This window comes from Colias croceus, chromosome 10 (genome assembly GCF_905220415.1).
Source record: "Colias croceus chromosome 10, ilColCroc2.1".
Classification (NCBI taxonomy): Eukaryota; Metazoa; Arthropoda; class Insecta; order Lepidoptera; family Pieridae; genus Colias; species Colias croceus.
In genome coordinates, this window is record NC_059546.1 from 7,982,303 (window position 1) to 8,007,361 (window position 25,059).

General features: G+C 32.6%; 2 protein-coding genes across 3 annotated transcripts in view; both read right to left on the reverse strand.

Moving 5' to 3' along the window:
- Positions 1-25,059, reverse strand: part of LOC123695159 (inactive angiotensin-converting enzyme-related protein-like) — a 151,920-nt gene that overhangs the window by 64,301 nt on the left and 62,560 nt on the right. Inside the window, exon 2 of one of the 2 annotated variants that reach the window (XM_045640905.1) lies at positions 12,854-12,875. The exons of the other annotated variant lie outside the window; for it this stretch is intronic. The gene's annotated coding sequence lies outside the window, so the exon portion shown is untranslated. The remainder of the gene's footprint in view (positions 1-12,853; positions 12,876-25,059) is intronic. 2 annotated transcript variants of the gene reach the window in all.
- LOC123695160 lies at positions 19,788-21,573 on the reverse strand. The gene is made up of 2 exons (XM_045640908.1): positions 20,224-21,573; positions 19,788-19,872 (listed from the first exon to the last, which is right to left on the reverse strand). Exon 1 carries the CDS (start codon positions 21,169-21,171, stop codon positions 20,365-20,367), a length of 807 nt encoding a protein of 268 aa, XP_045496864.1. The 5' UTR covers positions 21,172-21,573; the 3' UTR covers positions 19,788-19,872; positions 20,224-20,364.

Here is a 25,059-nt window from a genome sequence, read left to right on the forward strand (position 1 = left end):
TTAACATCAGGCGAGATTGTGGTCAAGCGCTTCCCTATAACCAATAAAAAAAAAAAAAAAAACGTTTTTTTTCTACATAAGCATTTAAGGTTTAATAGGTGAATTGTTTATAAAATAAACTGTTTATTATACAATATACAAATCGTTACATAACTTCTACTCAAATTGGCAGTTACATATTAATTTAGCCAAAAATTTTGCCAATCTTAGTTTTTTTAGCTTTATTACAAAATATTTTTCATTTTAAACAAATAGGTATTGATTTCACTTGTCCTGGAGGAATCAAAAAAAATTCAACAATTACGACATCCGTCCGTCAATTTAATCTGCTTAAAATTTGATCAGAAAATAAATTTAGTATCTAGTAGATGCCTAGGTGCTTAATATTAATTAGTTAAAGCCTATTAAACATATTTTTTATTTATTTATATAATTTTCATTGTATGTCGCGGTCGTAGGCGAATTGTTGACTTAACTTTTTATCTAAATTACCACTATAGGTTCTATATTAAAAATTTATACCACTCTTATCGAGTAGTGGAGAAACCGACAGTAACTATTCGTCATGTTATTTATTCCGCAAATTGACTTTTAAGAACAAATAGAGATGACCATCTTTTTTTTTATTTGATGCGCCGAAGGTGGAATCAAGGCCCTAATTAGTTCTAATCAAGGTACTAACAATATACCAAGGAGATAATCCACACATGAATTTATTCCAGGACCAATTATTGCTTAATACTAAATACGAATTTTCTATGAAATACTGTAAGTTCGAAAAAATCTGTTTTTCGCGTGAAAATAGGTTTTGAAAGTAGATTGATAGGTATTGACTAGATAGGCATCCGAAAATCACTATCAACAACGAGCAAAGCCACCAGTGCAATTTAAAAGAGGAAATTGTTGCGGTTTTGTACGATGTAAACGGAAAGGTAATTATTTTATATATTGTTATTGCGTGTACACAAATATCTAATATATAAAAATCAATGCCACTTTTCGTTGTAATTCCATAACTCGAGAACGGCTGAACCGATTTCGATAATTCTTTTCTTATTATATTCCTTGAAGTACGAGGATGGTTCTTATGTAGAGAAAACGTTAATATGTACCACGGGCGAAGCCGGGGCGGACCGCTAGTATAATATAAAAATGAATCGCAAAATGTGTTGGTAAGCGCATAACTCGAGAACGGCTGAACCGATTTCGTTAATTCTTTTTTTATAATATTCCTTGAAGTTCTAGGATGGTTCTTATGTAGAGAAAAAGTGAATATGTACCACGGGCGAAGCCGGGGCGGACTGCTAGAAATGGATAAAGTTTTATATAGCATGAAGTTAGCTGAGCATGTTAATTTTAAATTTTAATGGATTTCCATAAATATTGAGGTATTAAACGATCTTTTTATTTATTGGCCTTATTATCCTACTTTAAGCGACATCTTTTATTTTTTACCGCATGCCATAATAAGGCTATATTGCCAAACATAAATTGTATTCCTAATTATTATTTATTGTTCAAGTCCTAAGTAGCTCGTCATTATTCATAACGAATTATGAAAAATACCTACGCCTATTCACAACTTGATATGTAATGGCATATTTTTAAAAGAATAATAAAAAATGAACCACTAGGCAGGATCACTACAATCCAGGCAAGGCGAAAGACGCGGGTTCAAATCACACCCCGTGATTTCTCTATTCTTTAAAAATTTCTCGTTCTTTCATTTTATAAAGCATTTGAATTATATAAAACTAAATAATATTAAATTGACACATTATGTATAGGTAAATAGTACATAATTAACCGTGAAATTTTCTTTCAGTAACATCTAAGATGAGGTACATTTCTTGTATTGCATCGTTCCAGTATGAATAGTAACGTCTATTAAGGTTTAGCGTATCGAGGTCAAAAGGCTCTTTCCCCATTTTGTAAGGAGACATCGATCAGTGAAACAGAAATGTCGATTGACCCATGGCCCACTTGGGACAAGGGTGACGGGGTTCCAATTACACTTCTATCCGAAATGCTATATCTATAATTCATACGGAAGACTTTTTTGTTATTTGAATTGTGTAACAATGAGGTTTATTTTCGATCCTTCTTTATAGAAATCTCTTTCCCGTAGTTACCTTATTGACTATCTAATATACAGAGGTATTATAAAGGCGAAAGTTTGTATGGATGTATGGATGTTTGTTACTCTTTCACGTAAAAACTACTGAACCGATTACAATGAAATTTAGCACACATATAGAGGGTAACTTGGATTAACACATAGGATAGTTTTTATCCCGGCAATCCCACGGGAACGGGAACTATGCGGGTTTTCCTTTGCAAACGCGGGCGAAGCCGCGGGCGGAAATCTAGTTAAAAAATACTTTTAATTTCTAACAAACGTATTTATTTTCATTTCATAACAGACTTTATTAGTAAAATTTTCATTCTAATGTTTAACACAACGAAAAAATTCTTGTTTTCTATAATGTTGATAATATTTTTATCCAAATATCACATTCCTCCCACCCTCAAAACATCCTTGACTGTCAAAACAACGCATTACTTGGAATAATCTGTCATTTTTCAAATGCTTTTCATATTTAGATGCGTGTAAGCATAACAGTAATCTTTTCCTCTTGGAAGATTCATTCGGTGTACTTCATACATAAATCACGAGGGTGCCCCATACAAAAGCATACATCCATACACTATAATATAAAGATGACATTAAATAACATCTGCATCTGTTTCTTCCAGAAAGGTCTGGAATGGTTTTTACATAATTCGGAAACAAATAATAGTAAAGACCAATACTTTGTCCCGAGGAATTCTCAAAATGTATTCTTTGTGAAAATTCATTTCTGTGTACATAAAACGCCCTTTTTATGGTCCAATACTAAAATATTTTTTACTAGCTTCCGCCCGCGACTCCGTCCGCGCGGATATCAGTCTTCGCGTGAATGGTTTATTTCTCCATTTTGAGTAACTCTGACAATGACATCTTATAAATATCTATTGTACCCAAATACTGCTATAATAATGGCCTATAATAATACGCAATGTGTGTTCGCGGTTCTACAGAAAAACGTCTATGGATAAAACTGAAAAATTAAGATTAATTTTTTTCTACGTATTTTTCCAGGATAAAAAGTATCCTATTTTACGCCCAGGTTAATAAGGTATAATTATACCAAGTTTCATCGAAATCGAACCGTTAGTTTTCACGTGATGCCTTCACATACAGACAGACAGACAGACAGACAGACAGACAGACAGACAGACAGACAGACAGACAGACAGACAGACAGACAAAAATTTTTTTAATCACATATTTGGGTTTGGTATCGATCCAGTAACACCCCCTAGTATTTATTTTTTCAATATTTTCAATGTACAGAATTGACCCTTCTACAGATTTATTATATGTATAGATTAAAGTATGATGTGATGGGGTAAAATTGTTCATTCTACTTAACATATTTATTTATCATTCACAAAACTATTCATCATAATATTACCAATTATAAACATTTAAAGGAGAAGTTTTAGTGGCTTCTCTTATTCATTTAATGTGAGATGAGTGTAAAAACTAACAAGACGCCTTCCTTTTAAAGTCTCGAAAACTTAATATCATCATATAACGAATAAAAAATATAAACGCGTACATATTAATAGATAACTATAAAATAATAATACAGAAGCTTTCAAATAAACTTGCCATAAGTTCTATACGAAACCAGTAATATTCATATAACTTTATGTCGTTTTTACGATCTCTAAAGGAACTATATTTTAGTAAGAAACTAGTAATTGCAAGCAGGTCGTAAACTATAGTATAAAGTTTAATATATTATATGAATGTGTATCCTGAATATAATCTATTACAATAGATATACTGAATTAGTTCCTGAAAAATAACAATAATTATCCGATGGGACTATAGCCTAATTGAATGACACAGATAAAAATTTACTAAATTAATTCATATTCTAAAATTATGTCTCAGTTAAAAGAGATTCTAATATGACATAATCTTGCAGAGCATCTACCTTCTATAAAGATACAAATTAAAGTTAATTCAATTGAAATTCACAATAAATTAAGCATAGGTATTTAAATACATAAAATCATATTAAAATAAATGTAGATACGGTAAGGAATCTGCATAAAGCGCGTCACACACGCTGAAGATACTATAATATTTTATCATAAGATCCTCTAATATTATAAAACGTTATAGTATCTTAAGGTATCCGGTATCAGCGTTCTGACCATCATTTTTCTTTTTGTCATTGCGTACCCCTGTAGAACCGCCATCCTGTTACAAATGAACCAAAATTTTGTGAGTGTGTGTGACGCACTTAATTCAGTGTCATTATATAACATATGAAAATGTTTTGACAATAAACCGCAAATCAATTTAATTTCAAACATTTATTTAAACACATTTGTTATTCATATTTCGATTGTAATAATTGTAATTGAACGGTGTGTATCATTGCGGTCGAAAATGTGACTTAACTGCCTAGTTCATTACGAATTTTAATATTCAGGTAAATATTTATTTGTTTGAATATCATCACTGCGTTTATTTGCGTTTTTTTACTAAAAGGACTGAAGGAAGTCAACCACAGTATTGACCACAGTAGTGTAATAAGCTTTATAATTTCATTTATTATTTGACTTCTAAACTTAGACGTTTCGAGATTTAAGCACAACTGTCCACTTCTATTAAAAAGGATCCAGGAAGTCTAACATTATGATAATAGCTTAATAATTCATTTTACTATTACATTTCTAAACTTAGACGTTCCAAGATTGATTATGCTAAATTATCACTCTATATTTTAGCATGCTAATTAACCTAAGTCCATTATTGCTTGCAACCCTTGAATTAGGGACCTCTCATAATTCATGCCTTCAATAATGTACCCTAACATCATGACAAATGCAGAACAAAGGAATTACAAAGGCCGACGTTACCTTAGAAGCGGTTTATACCATTCGCAGGTGATTCAACAGCTCATATTTCGGTTTACGGAAGTTTACATTAAGGGCCGATTTTTCAATGCTTGGATAAAACTTATCAGTCCAATAAAGTATTACACGATAATATTAAAATGTCACGTAAACTTTCAAATACGGGCAATTAGAATACGTTTTTAAAATGGTAGTTTTATACATTATTCGACGAATAAGTTTTATCCAAGCATTGAAAAATCGGCCCTTAGTTAATCAGATTTCATAACTTTAGAGCTGTTTCAGTTATAATTAGAGTTAGGATAGCGAAGTTATTGCTCGCGGATTTCATTTCATATGTGGCATGTGGTGTTTATTTGGTAGTTTACGAGTTATTTTTGTAACTGTGTGTTTTGATTACATTGCTAATTTTGGTATGATAATAATACATTTGAGTACGAAAGCGCCGCGGCATTAATTACTTCTAACATTTCCATATTATTTAAAAATGGAAAATCAATCTTTCGGATAATTCAAAACATACGTACTAACTACTACCATACCATGGTACCTACTACCGAATACATGCAGACTAACTCACGTAAGCATTGTCTCCATTCCCCATAAAAGAAAGTAATGCTTTAGATATAATTATTTTTATAAGTATCTAGACGTAACAATATCAGGTTGATATAAAATAAAATTGCTAATATAAGGATGTTTTGAGCCAAATTATCTTTGAAGATCAACACGCCACACCGGAAGGATATAGGGGTACGATTTATAAGGGTCTCAAAGTTACTTGCATTAGCCCTTAAAGGGTTTCTTATAATTCCCTGGACACTCGTATTACTGCAACTTTTATACGTGTAATTTCCTTTATACGAAGTTTGCTCTAATTATTTTGAAGAGGTTTGAGAAGTATTACTAGAAGGTACTGTTTGTCTCTTGTTTTAAATATATTTTTATATATTGCTCACAACAAAGTTATTCATAAATTACTTTACGTTTAATTCCTTCTTGATATTAATTTATAAAACTTCTTTTTTATGAGTTTATGTTTATTTTGTAAAGCGTGTTTTTTAATCATAGCTATTTAGCGTAGATACCTATTAAGGTATCTACATAAAATTTTATTTGTTCTTATGCCAATAAAAATGCTTATTTTCTTTGTTCCGTTTCTCCAAAGAGGTCAACAAAGATCTCTAAAAAGGTCTAATTGAATCGGTAGCAGAATGGTAATTAATACTTTCAAGGTCTCATCTCAAGTACTCGTTAATTAGACCGACACTCGACCGACCTTCAGTTACATGTTCTGTAATGTATCCAGAAATAGGTTAAAATGACTCATAGACCTAATAGAAGTAGAGCTAATGAGCAATTTTGGGTATTTGAAACATTAGATGGGCAGAACCACAATATTTTGGACAAGTGATCATTCTGAATCGATTCACACCATACATCTGCGATTCGAGTGATTTAAGTACCTATTCTAAATAAAAATAATAATCTTGAAAAAGAATGGATTGGATTGTAGAAATTATTATCCTGCAACGTTTACTCACAAGCTCTCGGTCTATGAATTGATATTTGTAATCAATTACTGGTAATGTACATCTTGAAGGGATTTGACGGTCTTGGTTAATCTTCTCGATTTAGAGTTTTATAATTCAGTTATCTTTATTTCGTCAATTTTCAAATAATAAATTAATAATTTCTTTAAAGATCAACACGTTATTACGTTTGTAATTACTTATATTGGTATCTACGTTTTAACCTTAACAAATATTATACTTACGACAAAACGACAAGTTAATCCGTAAATATTGTTTCTTTTACGACAATAATCTGCTTGCTTCATAAAAAAAATAGTTTTCTAATTAATATTTTAAACTTGACTATTATTATTTTTTTTTCTTCAAACTTTAAAGAATAATACAAAATTTATCAAATGCGAGACAGACTTATCAGTATGATAAAAAGTGTCAAAAGATATCGAAATAGGTACATAAATGTGTACCTTTATCCTACAGGTCCATAAAAATAAGTGGCGAATAAAATTACAGTTCCTAATCTGCAATAGGCAGATACTGTCAGTCAGATCCGTCCAACCGAAAAGTGACAAAGAAAAAATTTAATAAACAAAATCCCCTTTCAACTAGCGAACAAAAATTTTATTCAAATTTAACGCTTCGTATAAGCTTAGGGTGTATTTTATCGTTATTCAGCTAACTGAGCTAAGCCATAGTCCATTGTATTTACATTTTTACAGGTGTGGTCAACAGGAAACCCATTCGGTGTATGGAGTGTTTTCAAATGCTAATGTTTGGAACGGTTTTGTTTTTAGTACCTATGTAGAAATTATGGATATATTTCAAGAGCGATTTAATCACTTTATTAGGTTCATTGTGATATGTATGTAATGGTTGTAGCAAGGGTTGTAGCGATATAAACAGCTAGTTAGTGTTAACACGTAAAATTCACCTAAACTGTCACGTAAGAAAATACACACGAAAACTTTACCTAATTTATGTAATTACTTATCGATTATTGTGTCATCATGCTTTGTATTACCCGATATTATTATTATTTTTGTATATCATGTCCAAATAAAATATTAATTTTTTCCACTCTATCATTGTTATAATTAATGTAAAACTACTGTCACATTAATGGGGAATATTCATGTTTTTTTTTTTTGTCTTAAATTAATAGTTTACTATTTTATAACGTAGAAAAAAATATTAATGGGCTTCAAAATACTCTAGATATTTTTAAAAATGAAATTTAAAACTTTTAAAAAATGTAAGCAGTTCAAACGCCGCCATTGTGCGCGCGCTTTGCGTGACGTCACATGACACGTCCAGTGGGTGTTTACCTTGTGTTTACTATGGAGTATGGAGTGATGATTCATACAATGTCATGTCAAATGACGTCACATTTCGTTCGACCAGTGGTGGCGCGTTCTGGCAGTTTGAATTTCGCTCACTTATTTTGCACTTTTTTTAATATTATTTTAGGGGTTTAAATAAAAAGTAAATAAAAAAAAATCCTTTTCATTATAATATTACGATAATAAGTATTCGAGAAAAAAATATTTTAGGCCATTTAAAATTTTATGCATGTTCCCTATTGTCTTATTATTGGTATTCCTTTTTATTGGCGTATTGTTTTGTTAAAATTAATTATGAATATTGTAATCCCATCAAAAACATAAATGTAAAATTTGGAGCCGAGTTCAATCGTTGACTTAATTTGCCAAAAAAAGAAATGAGATCTAAATGTGTGCCAAGTTCTGCAGACAGTCCAGAATTTTATTTACAAAGATGTATTAAGTTCTTAGGTTGACTGAAAACTCAATTGTTTTATTTTCCCTTAGAGAACAATGTTTATTCCAAAATATAACTTTTTTTAATTTGAATAATATAATTATTTTCACAAAGCAAACAACAAATGACCTATTGAACCCCATAATTTGATGAGGCTAGTTTTACATACTGTTTATATTTTGTGAGGTTCTAAAAACTAGCCTCATCAAATTATGGGGTTCAATAGGTCATTTGTTGTTTGCTTTGTGAAAATAATTATATTATTCAAATTAAAAAAGTTATATTTTGGAATAAACATTGTTCTCTAAGGGAAAATAAAACAATTGAGTTTTCAGTCAACCTAAGAACTTAATATACATCTTTGTAAATAAATTTCTGGACTGTCTGCAGAACTTGGCACACATTTAGATCTCATTTCTTTTTTTGGCAAATTAAGTCAACGATTGAACTCGGCTCCAAATTTTACATTTATGTTTTTGATGGGATATCATTACTTTTTGTACAGAAAATTACTCTGCAAATTTGATTTACTTTATGAATATTATAATACTTTTTATATAGGTACGATTTTTTTTTCTTGCGGTTTCTCTGTATGGTTTGTTTAGTATTATTTTCTATATTTTCTTATATGTTATGAATGTCAGCGCACATTGCCCCGTCATTATCTGCAATTTTTTAAACTCGTTTTCTGTTTAAAAGATTACATGATTTTCTAAACATCCAGCGTGAATTTGTACACACACTATTACCAAGATGCAAAGATCGTTGTAGAAGAATCCTCGCCTTACTCCATGACGTTACGGTATTGCCATGAAGCAATCTTGAAATTTTACTCTAAACGCGCCTAAAGATGTTTAACTCATATTAATATTACGCAAATTAAATCATTTCGACCTTCGACGAAGCCTTCTTCCATTACACCATTTATGGTAATTATTTTTGCATGCTTGTATTGGCTGAACATGTTTGTGCTTTATTAATATAATTGTATCACCATTGAATACCATGTTTAAAGCAAAATAAAGATTTTATTTATTTATTTATTTACACTGAAATTAAAACTAAACTAAACACTCATAAATAAAGAATAATTAAATGTGAATATGTAAAATTATATATTATTTTTAACTGTATGAGCAATATTTTTATTACAATTTTCTTTTATTTTACGTTTAATAACACTTTTGAATAAAGAAATCATGCAATCGAAGTAATCCGCCCTAGCGATACTAGCGCGAGTGAGTGTGATGTCAGAGGCGCTTCGAATCTACAGATGTTTCGTCCTAAAATATGTAAACTTCAATAATCTATATCTCAGTCATTTATTGATGGATTTCAAAATTTTTTTCGGCCACTGATTAGTTTTGATCTATTTTTAAAGACTAGTAAGGTGAATATACTATTTTCTATTTTTTTAAACTTTTCCATTTTTCCATACAAACAAAATTAATGTCATTGAAAAAAAAATTAAATACAAATAAATTCAGTATTTTCTGATTTTTTCCTTTGTACACTCACTATTACCTAGTTGATTACAAAATTTGAACTTTCTAGGTCATCTAGAAGTGGGTTAGGTTTTGTATATGTCTATAAGTCAGTCAGTCTTAAAAATTGCGATTTTTGGATATTAATATCTACGCAACTGTTTAATCTGTATTTATGAAATTTAAGGTTCTTGTTTATCTTGAGGTCCTCTTGATATGTACCAAATTTGGTTTATTTAACTCAAATAGTTTTCGAGTTAAAAGGGGGTGAAAAGTGGCTCGAAATGGTTCGTGTAAATATACACACGGCTGCTGCTCGCCAGTTCTCTTCGCTTGAACTCGGCTTGACACGCTGCCGCGTGTCTAGATACTATGTACGTAAAAAATAAAAATAAAAATAAAATAAAATTACCATCGACATAGGTACATTTAAACTCAAACTCAAACATTCATTTATTCAATTAGACTACTATTTAGTAGCACTTTCGAATCGTCATTACATAATTATTTTAACATTTACCACCGATTCGGAAAGCAGTGATCTATGGAGAAGAACCGGCAAGAAACTCCATAGTTGCTCTTTTAAAATCATGTCGATATTACATAATATGTAACTTATATCTAAATACATAATATATCATAATATACCAAAGAACTGTCCTGTGGTTTTTACGCGACAACCCTCCATGGGTTTTTATCGTTAAACCGGGTTGCAAAGCAATATGCACAAAACTTATAATATGCACACAATTTCCTTTCATTGCAATATTTATACATAATTATATACATACCTATGAGTACCTTAAGTACGCTTTGAATAAAGTTCCGCGAATTATGCTTCAAACAGTGTATTACAAAGTTACTGGTCGGTTAAAACGGCTCCGCATTGGTTAAAAAACAAATAAAAAAGATTGTCTCATACAGGAGAATGAATAGTGTGGTGTGTTCAACCGCAAAATTATTTTCCCGCGCTTTGGTGAAAATATGTATTGAATATTTGTCGCAAGCTGATACATATTTATTCTAATATAGAATATGCGTGTTTTTAAAAAACATTGCAAATAAATGAGTTGGAAATACATTTAATTTTGAAACAAGTATGGCTTTTTAAAAATAAAAATAGCTATAGGTACATTAATATATTATCTATAGTAAAAAACGAAAACTTTGAAAAATTCAATTGAAAGCAGATTTTTAAGTAATAAAGAAAAAACTTGCTAGAACAATATTCCAACATCAAACGTCTCTAAATATTAGTTAATCTAATTTCTCCTAGATATTAGAGGTAACTAAATAGACCCTATGTAAAGACGTGAGCGCGTCAAATGTCACAGTTAAAAGCTACTCTAGTCCCGAGACCCCGAGTAATATGTTCAATTATGTGTTTCAATTTATGCAAAACGTTTCAGCATTTACTTTGCCAATTAATAAATGTTTAACGGACATTTTGGTAATATATTACGTAACTAGCTTACCACCCGCGGCTTCGCCCGCTTTCTCTAAAACGATTTGAGATTTAAACAATCCTATCTCTCAAGTTGGATCGAACTGCAGATGGCGTGCGAATTTTATTATAATCGGTTATGTGGTTTAGGAGTCCATTGAGGACAAACATTGTTACACGAGATTTATATATATTAAGATAGATTTTAAAGCAGGTATTCCGTTTAGATTTTATACCTATACTGATTGTGTTTGATACAACCATTATTCAAGATAAATTACATCGACCTATTTCATATTATGAAATAGGTCGACACGTATGAAAATTTTTATAAAGTACAAATATCTACTTAAATAGAAATATCAATTCGGTATAAATTAGATTGATTGTTAGCTATTCTTTGAAAATAGGCAAAATATATTATTTCAAAACCTACCTACCTACATTTTGTTTAACAAGTTATACTATACTTGTTTATAAATTTATTATTTTAATTAATTAATTCATATATATGTTTATGTGCATCATAAACAATTTTCTTATTTACATAGACCATAATATTCATATCACGTATCCAGCACCAAATTTGAATATCCGATGACGTCATTCTCCGTGTTGCGTAGAAATGACAGAAAAAATCTTATGCTCAAATTTCAGGGAACAATCGTATTTCCTTTTACTTTATTGAAAAAATATTTTATTGTTATAAGGAAAATTATTCTACAAATATTATAACTATGTCTAAGATCCTAGGCAAAAAAATTAGTAATGTTTATTTTGCCCAAGTAAAACTACACCAGCCGGCTTTATGCGGTAAACATTTTTTATATCTAAAAAGATTTCAAGATATAAATCAAAGAACTTTCTTCTAAGGATTTCGACGAATCACATCAAAATGTTCCAGGTCAACTATTCAATAAACTGACGCTCAAAAAACGTCCTTGTATAAAAATATGTTTAAAGAAAATATTTCAATCATTTATACACGAAAGCCGAAACATGTTTGCCAAACAATCATTAAATATATTTTTCATTTAACTTGGGAGCACACACGATGTAAAATATTGAAAATGTTAAATTAATCGTTTTAAAAGGTAGGTTTTAATATAACAAATTTTACATTTCATTTGTATGAAGGATATATTTTCCATGTTTGTGGATGAAATGCTAACATAACGCAAAATATATAGTATTTGTTAATCTTTATTGAAATTGGCACAAAAATAATATTATGTACACGTATATAGGCTGTATATCTAATAGTCTTTTAATGAATCAAACATAAAATCGAAATATCCTGACCTAAACAGCTGTCTATTCCTCATTTCGTGGATTAAATCCCGAAAATAAATTCTATTCAGTTTTTCTACAGAACTACGTCAAAAATAATATTTTTGAAGGAGATAAATGTTTGAAATTGAGATGAAAATATAGGAGAATAAATTTTGATATACACGTCACCTGAAGCCAATTTAAAATTTCACTTTGGCAATTTGCCTCAGCCTTCTAGAGCCGTCATTTTATGGAATACAAGAAAAATCCATAACTTCATTTGCAGGACTTTGATTTATTAAGACTTCCAAACTTTGGGTCCCGCTTAGTCAACGTAATGACACTGTAGGTGTTCAGAAACTCACCTGATTGGCTCTTTGAAAGGACCTGAAAAAGAAATAATATTTTATCATTTAATTTAATTATCCTTGAGTTATTTGGAGCAAACAAGAATTTGTGTTACTAATCTGCTAATGATTTTGGGACTGTCGGTTTGGGTCAGATTAAGTTTGAAATTATAATTGAAATGATAAGATAATTTCTATCCAACAAATTGTGGGATATTATAAAAGTAATTTTCCCATTTAATTCTTCTCGTGTTATTTTAACAAAAATGTTCATGATAATATCTAGATAATTTGTAAATAATATGTAATCTATGTCTCTACAGTTGTACACACATAAATTCTTATGTTATTCTGTATAATAGTTTTATGATGGTACTCAAAAACATTCAACTCGTGATTTGACGATCTCCGCATAACAAAAGATAGTAAGAGTTGAGGAAAAAACATGTCTATTAGAATTCAAGTCACTTTACTAAATTAGATTGTATCAAACCCCTTCAATCTCCCAATCAAAAGTCACGCACTAGGAGCCATCTCATCTGCTAAATCTTGCACCTGTCATAAAATCTGTATTGATAAAACGCGAACGCGAGTTGACAACACTCGAACACTTGTCACCCCTCATCCCTTATTCACAGCTACACCCAAAGAAATACATACATTATTCTGAGGATTCCGCTTTCATATTTCCTCTGTAGATATTCAATACAAAATGTTTGAGAATGAGATTTTCAATCTATGTACGTAAATAGAGTACCGTTTGCCGTTTCTCGTTTGTTTTTCGTTGCTAATACATATTAAATGCTTGAGATTCTTTTGTTTCATGTCAATTTTAATATCCTGTTTAAATACTCCTGTAAGTAACGCAAAAAGATTTTTTTAACTTATAGTTACCGTCAAAAAACATGAAATTTGATATTGAAAGCATAACATGTTAAGATTTTAAAAGAGCAACTATGGAGTTTCTTGACGGTTCTTCTCCATAGATACCTACTGTTTTCCGAATCGGTGGCAATGGGTAAAAATTTGATATGACGATTTAAAAGTGCTTGTAAAGAAAATATAATTGAATAAATAAATGTTTGAGTTTGAAGAATTCCGCCTTTAACTATCTCTTCTAATTGTCTCGACAAGTAGTTCGTTTTTATTTCATTAACAGCTCATGTCTTCAATATCCTAAGAAATCAAGATGTATCTGCATCAGTTAAGACCATTTGATACAAAGTGCATGCTTGTCTTCCAAGTATCGAAACCAATTTACTAAGTTTGGTTTTCGTCAGAGTTCAGACTGCAGACATAATAAACAGTTTGCAAATGTTTGAATTAAGCATCCATTTGAACTAAGGAAAGTAAGTGTTTATTCAGACGATTTGTTTATTAATATGGTATGAAATATATGAATAAATAATTTGACCAATTTAATCAAACCGACTATTCGTCATTGCCCACCTCAATAGGTATATCTCGCATAGCTTTATTCATAGTTAAAGATGAAAACCACGATCAAGATAAAACGTGATTGGAGAATAAAAGCAGACTTCCTCACCATATCAAATTAAATATTTCATAACATAAAGGAATATTTTATAACTACACAGGAGTGTTTGTCGGTCACATTGTCGATTTAGGTACAAGATGCTATCCCCGTTATACGCAAAATTACTTGTATTCAGAGAGTTTTTGCTTAAGTTGTGTAACAATTTCTCGATTAGCTTCATATTCTGCATTACGTTCGGGCCACATCGTTGTTTCGTCCTGGAATTTAATATTTATAATTAATTTCTACACCACTTAATAAATAACCGTTGTTTACTGCTAATCCTCGAAGCGACCTAATTGCACAGAAAACGAGATCCTAATCCAATATTGTGAGCACGTAGGTGTAAACCGTCAGCCATTAAGGAACTTTAATAAGACTAGGGATGCATACGATTTGCGAGCCTCGTACGAAGTTTACAGAAAAGTTAGTCACAGTTGGAAAAAGGTTTAATCTTTTAAACCTATTACGGGTTACGAGTTGTAAGGCTCAAAGTTTTACAAGACTTGCCTCGTAGGCGGATAGGCTGATACGTTCGTCTTTTGTCAAGGTTTTTTTTTTTATACAAGTACATAACTATTTGATCTACATTGCATTTTATAATGAACATCAACGTATAATTATAAATCAAGATAAATTAGATGTTGGTTTGCATGTCCAAAGACATATTTAAAAAACTGTTTCATTTCGAAATGCCAAAACCACATGCATCACTTTTTAATAATTGCCTGCTACCTAACACATAAATTAATACACATGGTGTGCGTGTGCATAAATGTTAAAAGAAGTACATAATAACTATGAAAAAGCCGAACTCTTTGCCTAAAAAAATAACATGAAGAAATAAATACAATAATAAACACCAACGCTTTACCAGGCTAAGAGGTCCCTGGATTCATTAGTCGTCTTTACGATCTCTCCACAGTACATCAAACAACTAACGCCAGTGTTAATACTGTCGGTGTTTATACTGGAATAACACCAAGAGCATCTTAATACAACTGGCGTTAGTACTGATAACCTCTGCCTTCCTAAACTGAACTCTCATTGAAACGAAACAATTATTAAATCGGCCAAGTCAGACTCGCGGCACTAAGAGTTGCGTACAAATTATTGAAAAACAGTTCCAAAAAAATCGATCAACCACCCAAATTTTATTGTGAATATTAATCTCTATTTCTCATTATTTGTTTTATGGAAAATTCAACAGCTTAACTATCACGGATCATGTGATACAGCTTGTCACAGACGGACAGATAAACAGACAGACGGACAGCTAAGTCTTAATAATAAAGTCCCGTTTTATATTGAGTACCTACGGAACCCTAAAAACAAGTCCGCAACACCGACCTTCCATCATCAAGCGCAGAAAGTCCCAAATACAATTTTGACTAGTTGTAACGAGTCACATTTGCATAAATGCGAGCACTTCTGAAATATTCATGGAGCTCTGTTTATTTTGACCTCGTCGTAATTGTGTCATAGATTAGAACTTAACAATGGATTTAATTGTAAGCTGTAGCCTCGAGTTGTTTTACAGTGGCAATTTATTTTTGAATTGCGCTAGTTCTTATGAAACGGATATTGTTTCGTTACTATGTATTAAGAATTAAAATAAAAACAAATCTCAACAGTGATTCCAACGATATTTGTATATTGTAAAACAGCTTATTGATTTTATTTTTCTTCCTTGAACATAATATACACATTCAATATTATATTACATTAATAATGTTAAATAAATAAAACCTGCATCACAACTTACTTACATAAAAAAGCTAAGTAAATTTGAATGGTTGTTTAGTGTAGCTGTGTGTAGGGAGATGAAATTAAAGATAGCGGCCAATTAAATTTTATATTTCTTCTAAATTACACAAAAATATACTATTTATATTCACTAACTACAAAACGTGGGTCGGTGGCGCGAGCTATGGGACAACTGAGGGGCGACGCTATGTGACTGTGCGACGCGGCCGAAAATCCTGCGTCAGCACAGCACCTACAATATTCCCCCCTTTTCAAAAAAAATGTGGAACATTTTTAAACAAAATCAAATTAAATTATCTTTATTACCAACTCGCACAACGAACCCTAACAATTCTGCTGACAGACAAAAAATAACAATGTGAAACATAATACAAGATTAGTTCAGGAGTCGGTGAAACATTTTTATTAACACACGAACATTTATTTTAAAAAGATACTTAACATATAAAAATTACTAGTCTGCAGCCATGGTTTTGATATAACGTTATGATGTCCTCTCTTGGCATCATTGCGGCCATTTGCCAACAATACAATCTAATAAAGTCCTACGATCGAACAACATAACATTACATACACACAAACATTATAATGTAAAGTAACATTATTAATAAAAAAAATACGCAATGTATAATATTAAGGTATCAAGCACCTAGTACATTAACATGCAAATAAAATCATTCACAATTAATACGAAAATATAATTAAAATTGTTCCCGACTCTTACACTATGACGATAGATACAATAACAATGCAATATATGAAACGTCATGACATTAAAATTTTAATAACACACAAAGAAATATAACTTACACTTTCCTTGGTTTGATTTAATCCCATAGTAAAATTGTAAAATATTGTATATAGAAAAATAATTGTATAAAATGTATATATTTAGTTGTATATAGTTTGAAAATAAAAATGTTGAATAAAATATTTAAATATAACCATTCTTTAAATTCAAAGAATTACGTGACCTAAAACAACAACATACAATTTGCAACTTTGCATGGTTGCAATAACAATGGCTATGTACATGATTAAAACATAAATTTACTTGGCGTTTTTCGTATTCGCCCTGATCGTGTAACATAATTTTTACAGCTGGATTTGTCTGTCTCAAACGTTACCTTTTTAATTACCTTTTTTGTATGTAGCGAATCATTAATTTTACTATCACTCATATTAACAGACTTACCTGTGAACTTAGTCATAATATTATTATCATCAGGTAAAACGTATGCAGGTTTTAACCTATCTACTGAAACGTTAAGTTGTCTGTCCATTAATTGAATTTTAAAAGTTTTATCCTTTCTACTAATGACACGATATGGCCCATCATACGGCGGTTGTAATGGTTTCCGTACGGTGTCATTTCTTAAAAATACATATTCGCAATCAATTAAATCTTTATGAATGAACATTTTACACGGTAATTTATTAATTCTAGGTACCGGTTTCATACTGTGTATAATCGACCTCAATTTATCAACATAACTATGTTCGTCACACGGTTTTATATTACTTGTGTCATAAAAATCACCAGGCAGCCTTATATTACTGCCATAAATCATTTGAGCTGCAGTTACGCCTGTGTCTAATTTAACAGTTGTGCGTAACCCTAACAATACTGTTGCTAGTTCATCAACCCATGAATTACAATTTAAACGAGCCATAAGCGCTGCTTTTAAAGATCTATGCCAACGCTCTACTGCACCGTTGCTCTGTGGATGATATGGGGTGGTCCGCAACTTTTGTATTCCCATAAATAACATAAGCTGCTTAAATAAATTACTTTCGAATTGTCGACCTTGGTCACTTGTAAGCCTAAGGGGACAACCGAACCTACAAATCCAACCCTCATACAACACCTTTGCCACAGTCTCCGCAGTAATTTCTTTTAAAGGAAAAGCCTCGGGCCACTTGGTGTACCTATCTATGATTGTTAGACAATATCTAAACCCTTCTGATGAAATTGGCAATGGCCCTACAAGATCAATATGTATATGCTCAAAACGGCTCGAGCCTTGAAAACTTCCTAAATCGGATACAGTATGTTTTGAGACTTTAGCTCTTTGGCACTTAATACATGTTTTAGACCAAATTCCTATATCCTTATTCATTTCTGGCCAAAAATATCTATCTGTTACTAATTTTTTCGTGGCTCTAATACCCGGGTGACTTAAATTATGTACAGCATCAAAAGCTAAACGTCGAAATTGTTTAGGTAAATATGGTCGAATTCTATCTGTGGATGTTTCACAATAAATTTGTTTATTACAATCGAACATTGCAACACGCTTAAGTGTAAATTGACTGTTTACGTTTGACCGGTGTCGCATTTCTGCAAGTTGTTCATCCGTTTCCTGCGCTCGGGCGAGTTCTGCGAAATCTAACACGGTGGGACATGTTATTGTTTCAATTCTCGATAACGTGTCAGCGACTATATTTTCCCTACCTGTTACATGACGAATATCTGTACAAAACTCACTAATAAACATAATTTGCCTAGTTCTTCGAGCAGTTTCCCTATTTGTACCTATTTTACTAAATGCAAAACAAAGCGGTTTATGATCTGTATAAACTATTAATTCGCGCCCTTCAACCATATTGCGAAAATGAATAATTGATAAATATATCGCTAACAATTCTCTATCATAGGTACTATATTTACGCTGAGCTTCCGTAAGTTTACGTGAAAAATATCCTAAAGGTTGCCAAATATTGTTAATTTTTTGTTGTAAAACTGCACCTATACACGTATCTGAAGCGTCAGTCATAAGAGACAATGGAGAATCTAAGGAAGGATATGTCAACAAAACTGCATTTTTCAAATCGATCTTACATTGTTCAAAATTTTGCTCTGCTAATTTATTCCAATTAATTTTACTTTTGTCTTTCCGTTTCGCACTACCAAGATATTTATTTAACTCTGACTGATGTTCAGCCGAGTGAGGAATATGAGACCTATAAAAATTTAACATGCCTAAAAATCTTCTAAGTTCTTCTATAGTACTAGGCTTAGGAAAATCTAAAATTGCTTTAACCTTGTCTTCGAGCGGCTTAATGCCCTCGGTAGAAACTTCATAACCTAAAAACTCTAATTTTTGCTGACCAAAACTACATTTTGAAAAATTGATAGTTATACCGTATTGATTAAAACGATCAAAAACTTGCTCTAAATGTTCTCTATGCTGACTTTCTGATTCTGAACTGATAATGACGTCATCGATATAAATAAATAAGAAATCTAAACCTTTTAAAACTGTTTCTTGCATGAAACGTTGGAAAGTTTGCGCAGCATTTCGCAAACCAAATGGCATACGCATAAATTCAAATAAACCAAAAGGTGTAATAACTGCTGTCTTTTTTATGTCATTTTCTGCAACAGGCACAGAATTATAGGCTCTATTAATATCTAATTTAGAGAAAATTTTCTTATTACCCAAAATATATGTAAAATCATGTAAACGTGGTACTGGATAACGATCTGGTTTCGTAATTGCATTTAAACGTCTATAATCACCGCAAGGCCTAATATTACCATCTTTTTTTGGAACTATATGTAGTGGACTTGCCCAAGGACTACTACTCGGTCTACAAATCCCTAACTCTTGCATAACAATAAATTCATTTTTAGCCTTTACGTACCTGTCAGGAGGAAGCTGCCTCGCTCTCGCATGCACCGGCGGTCCTGTCGTCTCGATATAGTGACAAACATCGTGTTTTGGCGTCTCTTTGTAAGAAATAGGTTTAGTTAAATCAGGGAATTTATTCAATAAATCGGAATATGGACATTCCATAATTGTTTTTAAAGTGGGCACAGTAGAATTTGAGATATTTCCCTTAGTACTCAAATAAGTTACTTGATCAATCAATCTACGTCCGTTTAAATCAATTAATAATTTATGATTAGCTAAGAAATCCGCACCAATAATTGGTTGCTTTACATCCGCTAATATAAAAATCCAACGGAACGGTCGTCTCAGACCCAAATCTAGAGACAAAAAATGAATACCATATGTTTTAATTTCCGTTCCATTAGCAGCAAATAATTTATATTTATTACCTTCTGCATAAACCTTACCATACACCACACTACGCGGGATGACGGACACATTTGCACCACTATCAACTAAAAAGTTTAGTCCTGAATTTCTGTCCAAAACACTGAGACGGTTATTTCTGTAGACTCGGTCGCAGGCACCCGTCGCTGGCTGCACCGATGCTAGTTTTCCGCTGGTTTCTCACGCTGACTAGGTTTCCAGTTGCACGGTTTCACACATTTCGTCGCTTTGTTTTTATATTTGTAATGGTATTTACAAAGCCAATTGGGATTATGCCTTTGATTATGTTGAAATCTACCTCTTGACCTGGATCGTGACCTCGTTCTAAAATTTGATGTATTATTTCTTGTTTCCAATCTTCTCAGTCGATTATTTAATTTTTCTATCTCACCAATCAAATTATTTTCTGGACTGTTGCCTAAACTGGACTGTTGAACTGCTGATACCGAGTTTAAGGGTGTCATGCTCTCCATAACTTTATCTGCTATTGATGCCAAAATATCTTCACTTTTACTCTCGGATACGGCTAACACAGCTCTTATTGCCGGCGGTAATAAATTTTGCCATAAAACTAGAAGTGTTTCTGTTGTTACTCGTCCACGCGCCAAATCTTGCATTTTCCTCATTAATTGTGACGGTTTTTGATCACCCAATTCCATTTCGCCAATTAATTTTTTTATTTGTCGATCTTCCGATTCTTCAAAAATTTGTAATAATCTTCTTTTTAATTTTTCATATTTTCCTGTCTCCGGCGGGCTAATTAAAATGTCCGTGACTTGCTCGATGACTTCTGGCGTTAATTTAGAAATTACTATTTGATATTTCGCCTCATCTGACATTTTCTGTGGCGATAAAACTGCTTCCGTTTGTATAAACCATATTTTCGGCGATTTCTTCCAAAAATCTGGGATGCGGGACGTAATGGAGATTGACGATAAACTTGCGAATTCTTCTTTAACCGGTTCCATGGTGATATTTAATTTTTATATGTACTTTTATGTGTTATTAAATTTTATTTAGTTATTTAAATTTTACCGCTGCCACCGCCCTGTAGTTTCTTCTTGAGTTGTCCGTATATATATATTTATATATTAATTTTGAATATTTATTCTCCCTACTACACACTCACGTCGATATATCACGCCGGTCGAGATCACGTCGGGGTCACCAATTTAGTGTAGCTGTGTGTAGGGAGATGAAATTAAAGATAGCGGCCAATTAAATTTTATATTTCTTCTAAATTACACAAAAATATACTATTTATATTCACTAACTACAAAACGTGGGTCGGTGGCGCGAGCTATGGGACAACTGAGGGGCGACGCTATGTGACTGTGCGACGCGGCCGAAAATCCTGCGTCAGCACAGCACCTACAGTTGTATTTCAATGAATACATATGCAACGTTTTCTATTAATTGAATTAACATTAAAATATTTCATAACGAAAATGTAAAAGCAAAAATAAATAAGAATACACTTTTTTAAACCTCATTTTAATATAACAATATGAAATATTTTACACATATTCTAGTCATTGCGTAAACAAAAAACGTTTTTCATAAATATTGACTGCGAGCACAAAACCCAATTTTAATACATCAAAGCTTCCGCATCCCACTTCTGATGTCACATAAATTTAATTATACAAGAAACAAATACAAGCATTGCGATTCAGCACAAGTCATCGCGAAAGTATCATTAAATATGAGGGTAGCTGTACCCTTCTGGCTGGCTGCCAAGCCCGGCCACCGACATACAGGCCTTATAATGCGGCTCCGCGTACATTTTTCAGGATAAACAGCCTTGGAAGTTATCTTTATGATCGCCGAAATGAACCCACGGAAATGTGGCTGATTTATTGTTTGTTTATCCGGGTTAATTGGTGCAGAAGTCATTTAACTATATTAATATGGCTAGTGCATTGTTGTAATCACAAAATTTAAGATGAAACTAACTTGAAATTTTCTATTGAAGTTGTAAGAAAATAAAACTTTCTAAAGACATTGACATAACTTGAATAAAATCTTTTTAATATCAAGCTTACAAACTGAATTACCATATTGCTTTTCATACAAAAAGTCGTTTGTTTTATAGAATTAGAATTTAATTGCTTTCGTTTAGGGTTTGTCGGCTAAATCATTATAGTATATTAAGATGTATTAATTGGTACGTTTCAGTGCACCTTTTTTGATATTGCAACACGCCCAAGAAGCTTAAATTCATTAAAATACTGTTTCGTAGAATCGTTTTACAATTTTAGAGTAAGATGCAACCTTTAGTTTCGCCAGTTATTAATACTGTAAACTACCTTCAATGATAAACATTAAAATGAATTTACATCCTTATTATTACTAAGTAATTACTTATGCTTTTCTGTGGTTTCATGGAAAAGGAAAAAGTAAATCCCCTTGTATATAGCACGTACGTTACAGGGATCAAGTTGTAACTTTAGATCTACTAATCCAATCTTTATGAAACATGCACCATTTTTAGGGTTTCATATAAATCGTCTGCATAGTACAAAATATATAAGTTAAGCTAGTCGAATGGTTGGTTAAACATTAATGTTATTACGAAATTTTACTATGTTGTTACATATTTTGAATAAATTGAACTGTGGTATTGATGACCAACGAACCTTTCGATGGGTAGACATGAGCACCTGATAAGCGAATACTGAGTATTAACCCATTGAACCCCGAGCGGCCCGATCATGGGCGTAGCCACGGTGGGGCAGGGTGGGGCGCTTGCCCCACTCTAGCTTTGACCTGGAAGGTAGGTAGATACCTAACCAAATCTAAAAATTGAAGTACCTACTAACTACTAAGCTTAATATCCGTAAGAAAATTCACACTCGATTCTCGCAAGTCTACAGGCGACACAGAAAATGCGACCTTTATAATTTTATTAGTATTATTTACCTCTAAATTGACTGACTAACAACTAACAAGTGTCATACGCCCAGCGACCAAACGGCTGAAGATTTTTGGATCTATTTCGTGGTGTGGTAGGTGAACAATAAGGTGTTTTGAATAAGAATAATTCGAACAACGAATTACACACGAAAAAAGAAAATAGCTGAGGCTACATGAACATGAACTGTAAGAAAAATGAGTATAGTACCCCAATTATAGTTACCCCACTAACTTATCCAATTTCACTTTTGTTGTGTTACATGTTCTACAACTCACTGATACTTTTTACTTTACACTTTTTTTTTCTAGTGCCTACACTAGAAAAAATGCATTCGTGAATGCCTTCGCGAATGCCATCGCAAATGCCTTCGCAAATGCCTTCGCGAATGCCATCGCGAATGCCATCGCGAATGCCTTCGCAAATGCCTTCGCGAATGCCTTCGCAAATGCCTTCGCGAATGCCTTCGCAAATGCCTTCGCGAATGCTTTCGCGAATGCCATCGCGAATGCCTTCGCAAATTCCTTCGCGAATGCCTTCGCGAATGCCTTCGCAAATACCTTCACAAATGCCTTCGCCAATGGCTTCGCGAATGCCTTCGCAAATGCCTTCGCGAATGCCATCACAAATGCCTTCGCAAATGCCTTCGCGAGTGCCTTCGCGAATGCCTTCGCAAATGCCTTCGCAAATGCCTTCGCAAATGTCTTCGCAAATGCCTTCGCGAGTGCCTTCGCGAATGCCTTCGCCAATGCCATCGCGAATGTCTTCACAAATGCCTTCGCAAATGCCTTCGCGAATGCCATCGTAAATGCCTTCGCGAATGCCTTCGCGAGTGCCTTCGCGAATGGCTTCGCGAATGCCATCGCGAATGCCTTCACAAATGCCTTCGCAAATGCCTTGGCAAATGCCTTCGCAAATGCCGGCGGTACGGTCGCCGGCATTTGAAGACGTGGATATAACTTTGGGTACATGGTACATACAGTTGCTAGTTATATATTATTTTTTATTGTTGCCCCACCCCATGGGCCCGATCGGACCACGACACAATAGATTTTCTATTGTGTCTGTGATACCGGGGGCTGAGTTATTAAAAATACTTTTACTATAAATAACAATTTATTTTGAAACAAATAGAATGTGCATTTTGTTTAAAGCTTGGCCTAGAAACCACATATAAAACTAGACGGAGCAAATCTGTATGTAAACCGAGCGTATAGTCTGTCTATTCCAATCGTGAGAGCAATTATTTTGTGTCGAGTCGCGGACACATGTACAATGTACATGATTTGAAATAGATAAATAATGAATATTTTAGTTTTGTTAATATAAGAACTGCTACTTCGAGCTCAATAGATATCTCTCGGCGAAGAATAGAATGGAAGAATAGATTTTGTCTCTTTCTTCTTTCTTCTCTCCTTAACATGATTTTAAAGTACCATTTATCTATTTGGTGGCAATAAATATATCTTAATTTCAGCACTAGCAGTCAGCAATCTTTCTGTAAGTTCAAATTTCCACCGATTATTAACTTCCAGGATTCTGGCCCAAAAGTTTATCTGATCAGACCATCCGACACACCTCAATTTTACTCGCCAATACGTGGCTAAAATGTAGAAGCTCTCACCTAGCAAATCACGATCTGATAAAGCGTCACAAACCGAACGCAAACAGCCGTGTATCGCACAACGCAAACAGATCGCCAGGTTCCCGCGGACACCGTTTGAATATTCCACTCGGATTTACATTCCGCATTTATAGTTCTGAAGTGGCTTTGTTAACTTAGTATATCGGGAATTTGTACCACAATGTCCGAGAAATGCTATTGTATTTGGTGAACTCATTCTTCTTAGTTAACGTTACGCATACCTACTGCTTAAAATGATTTCGTTAACCATGTCTTTTATTTTAAGCTTTTAAATACATATGTATTTCAAGAAGACCA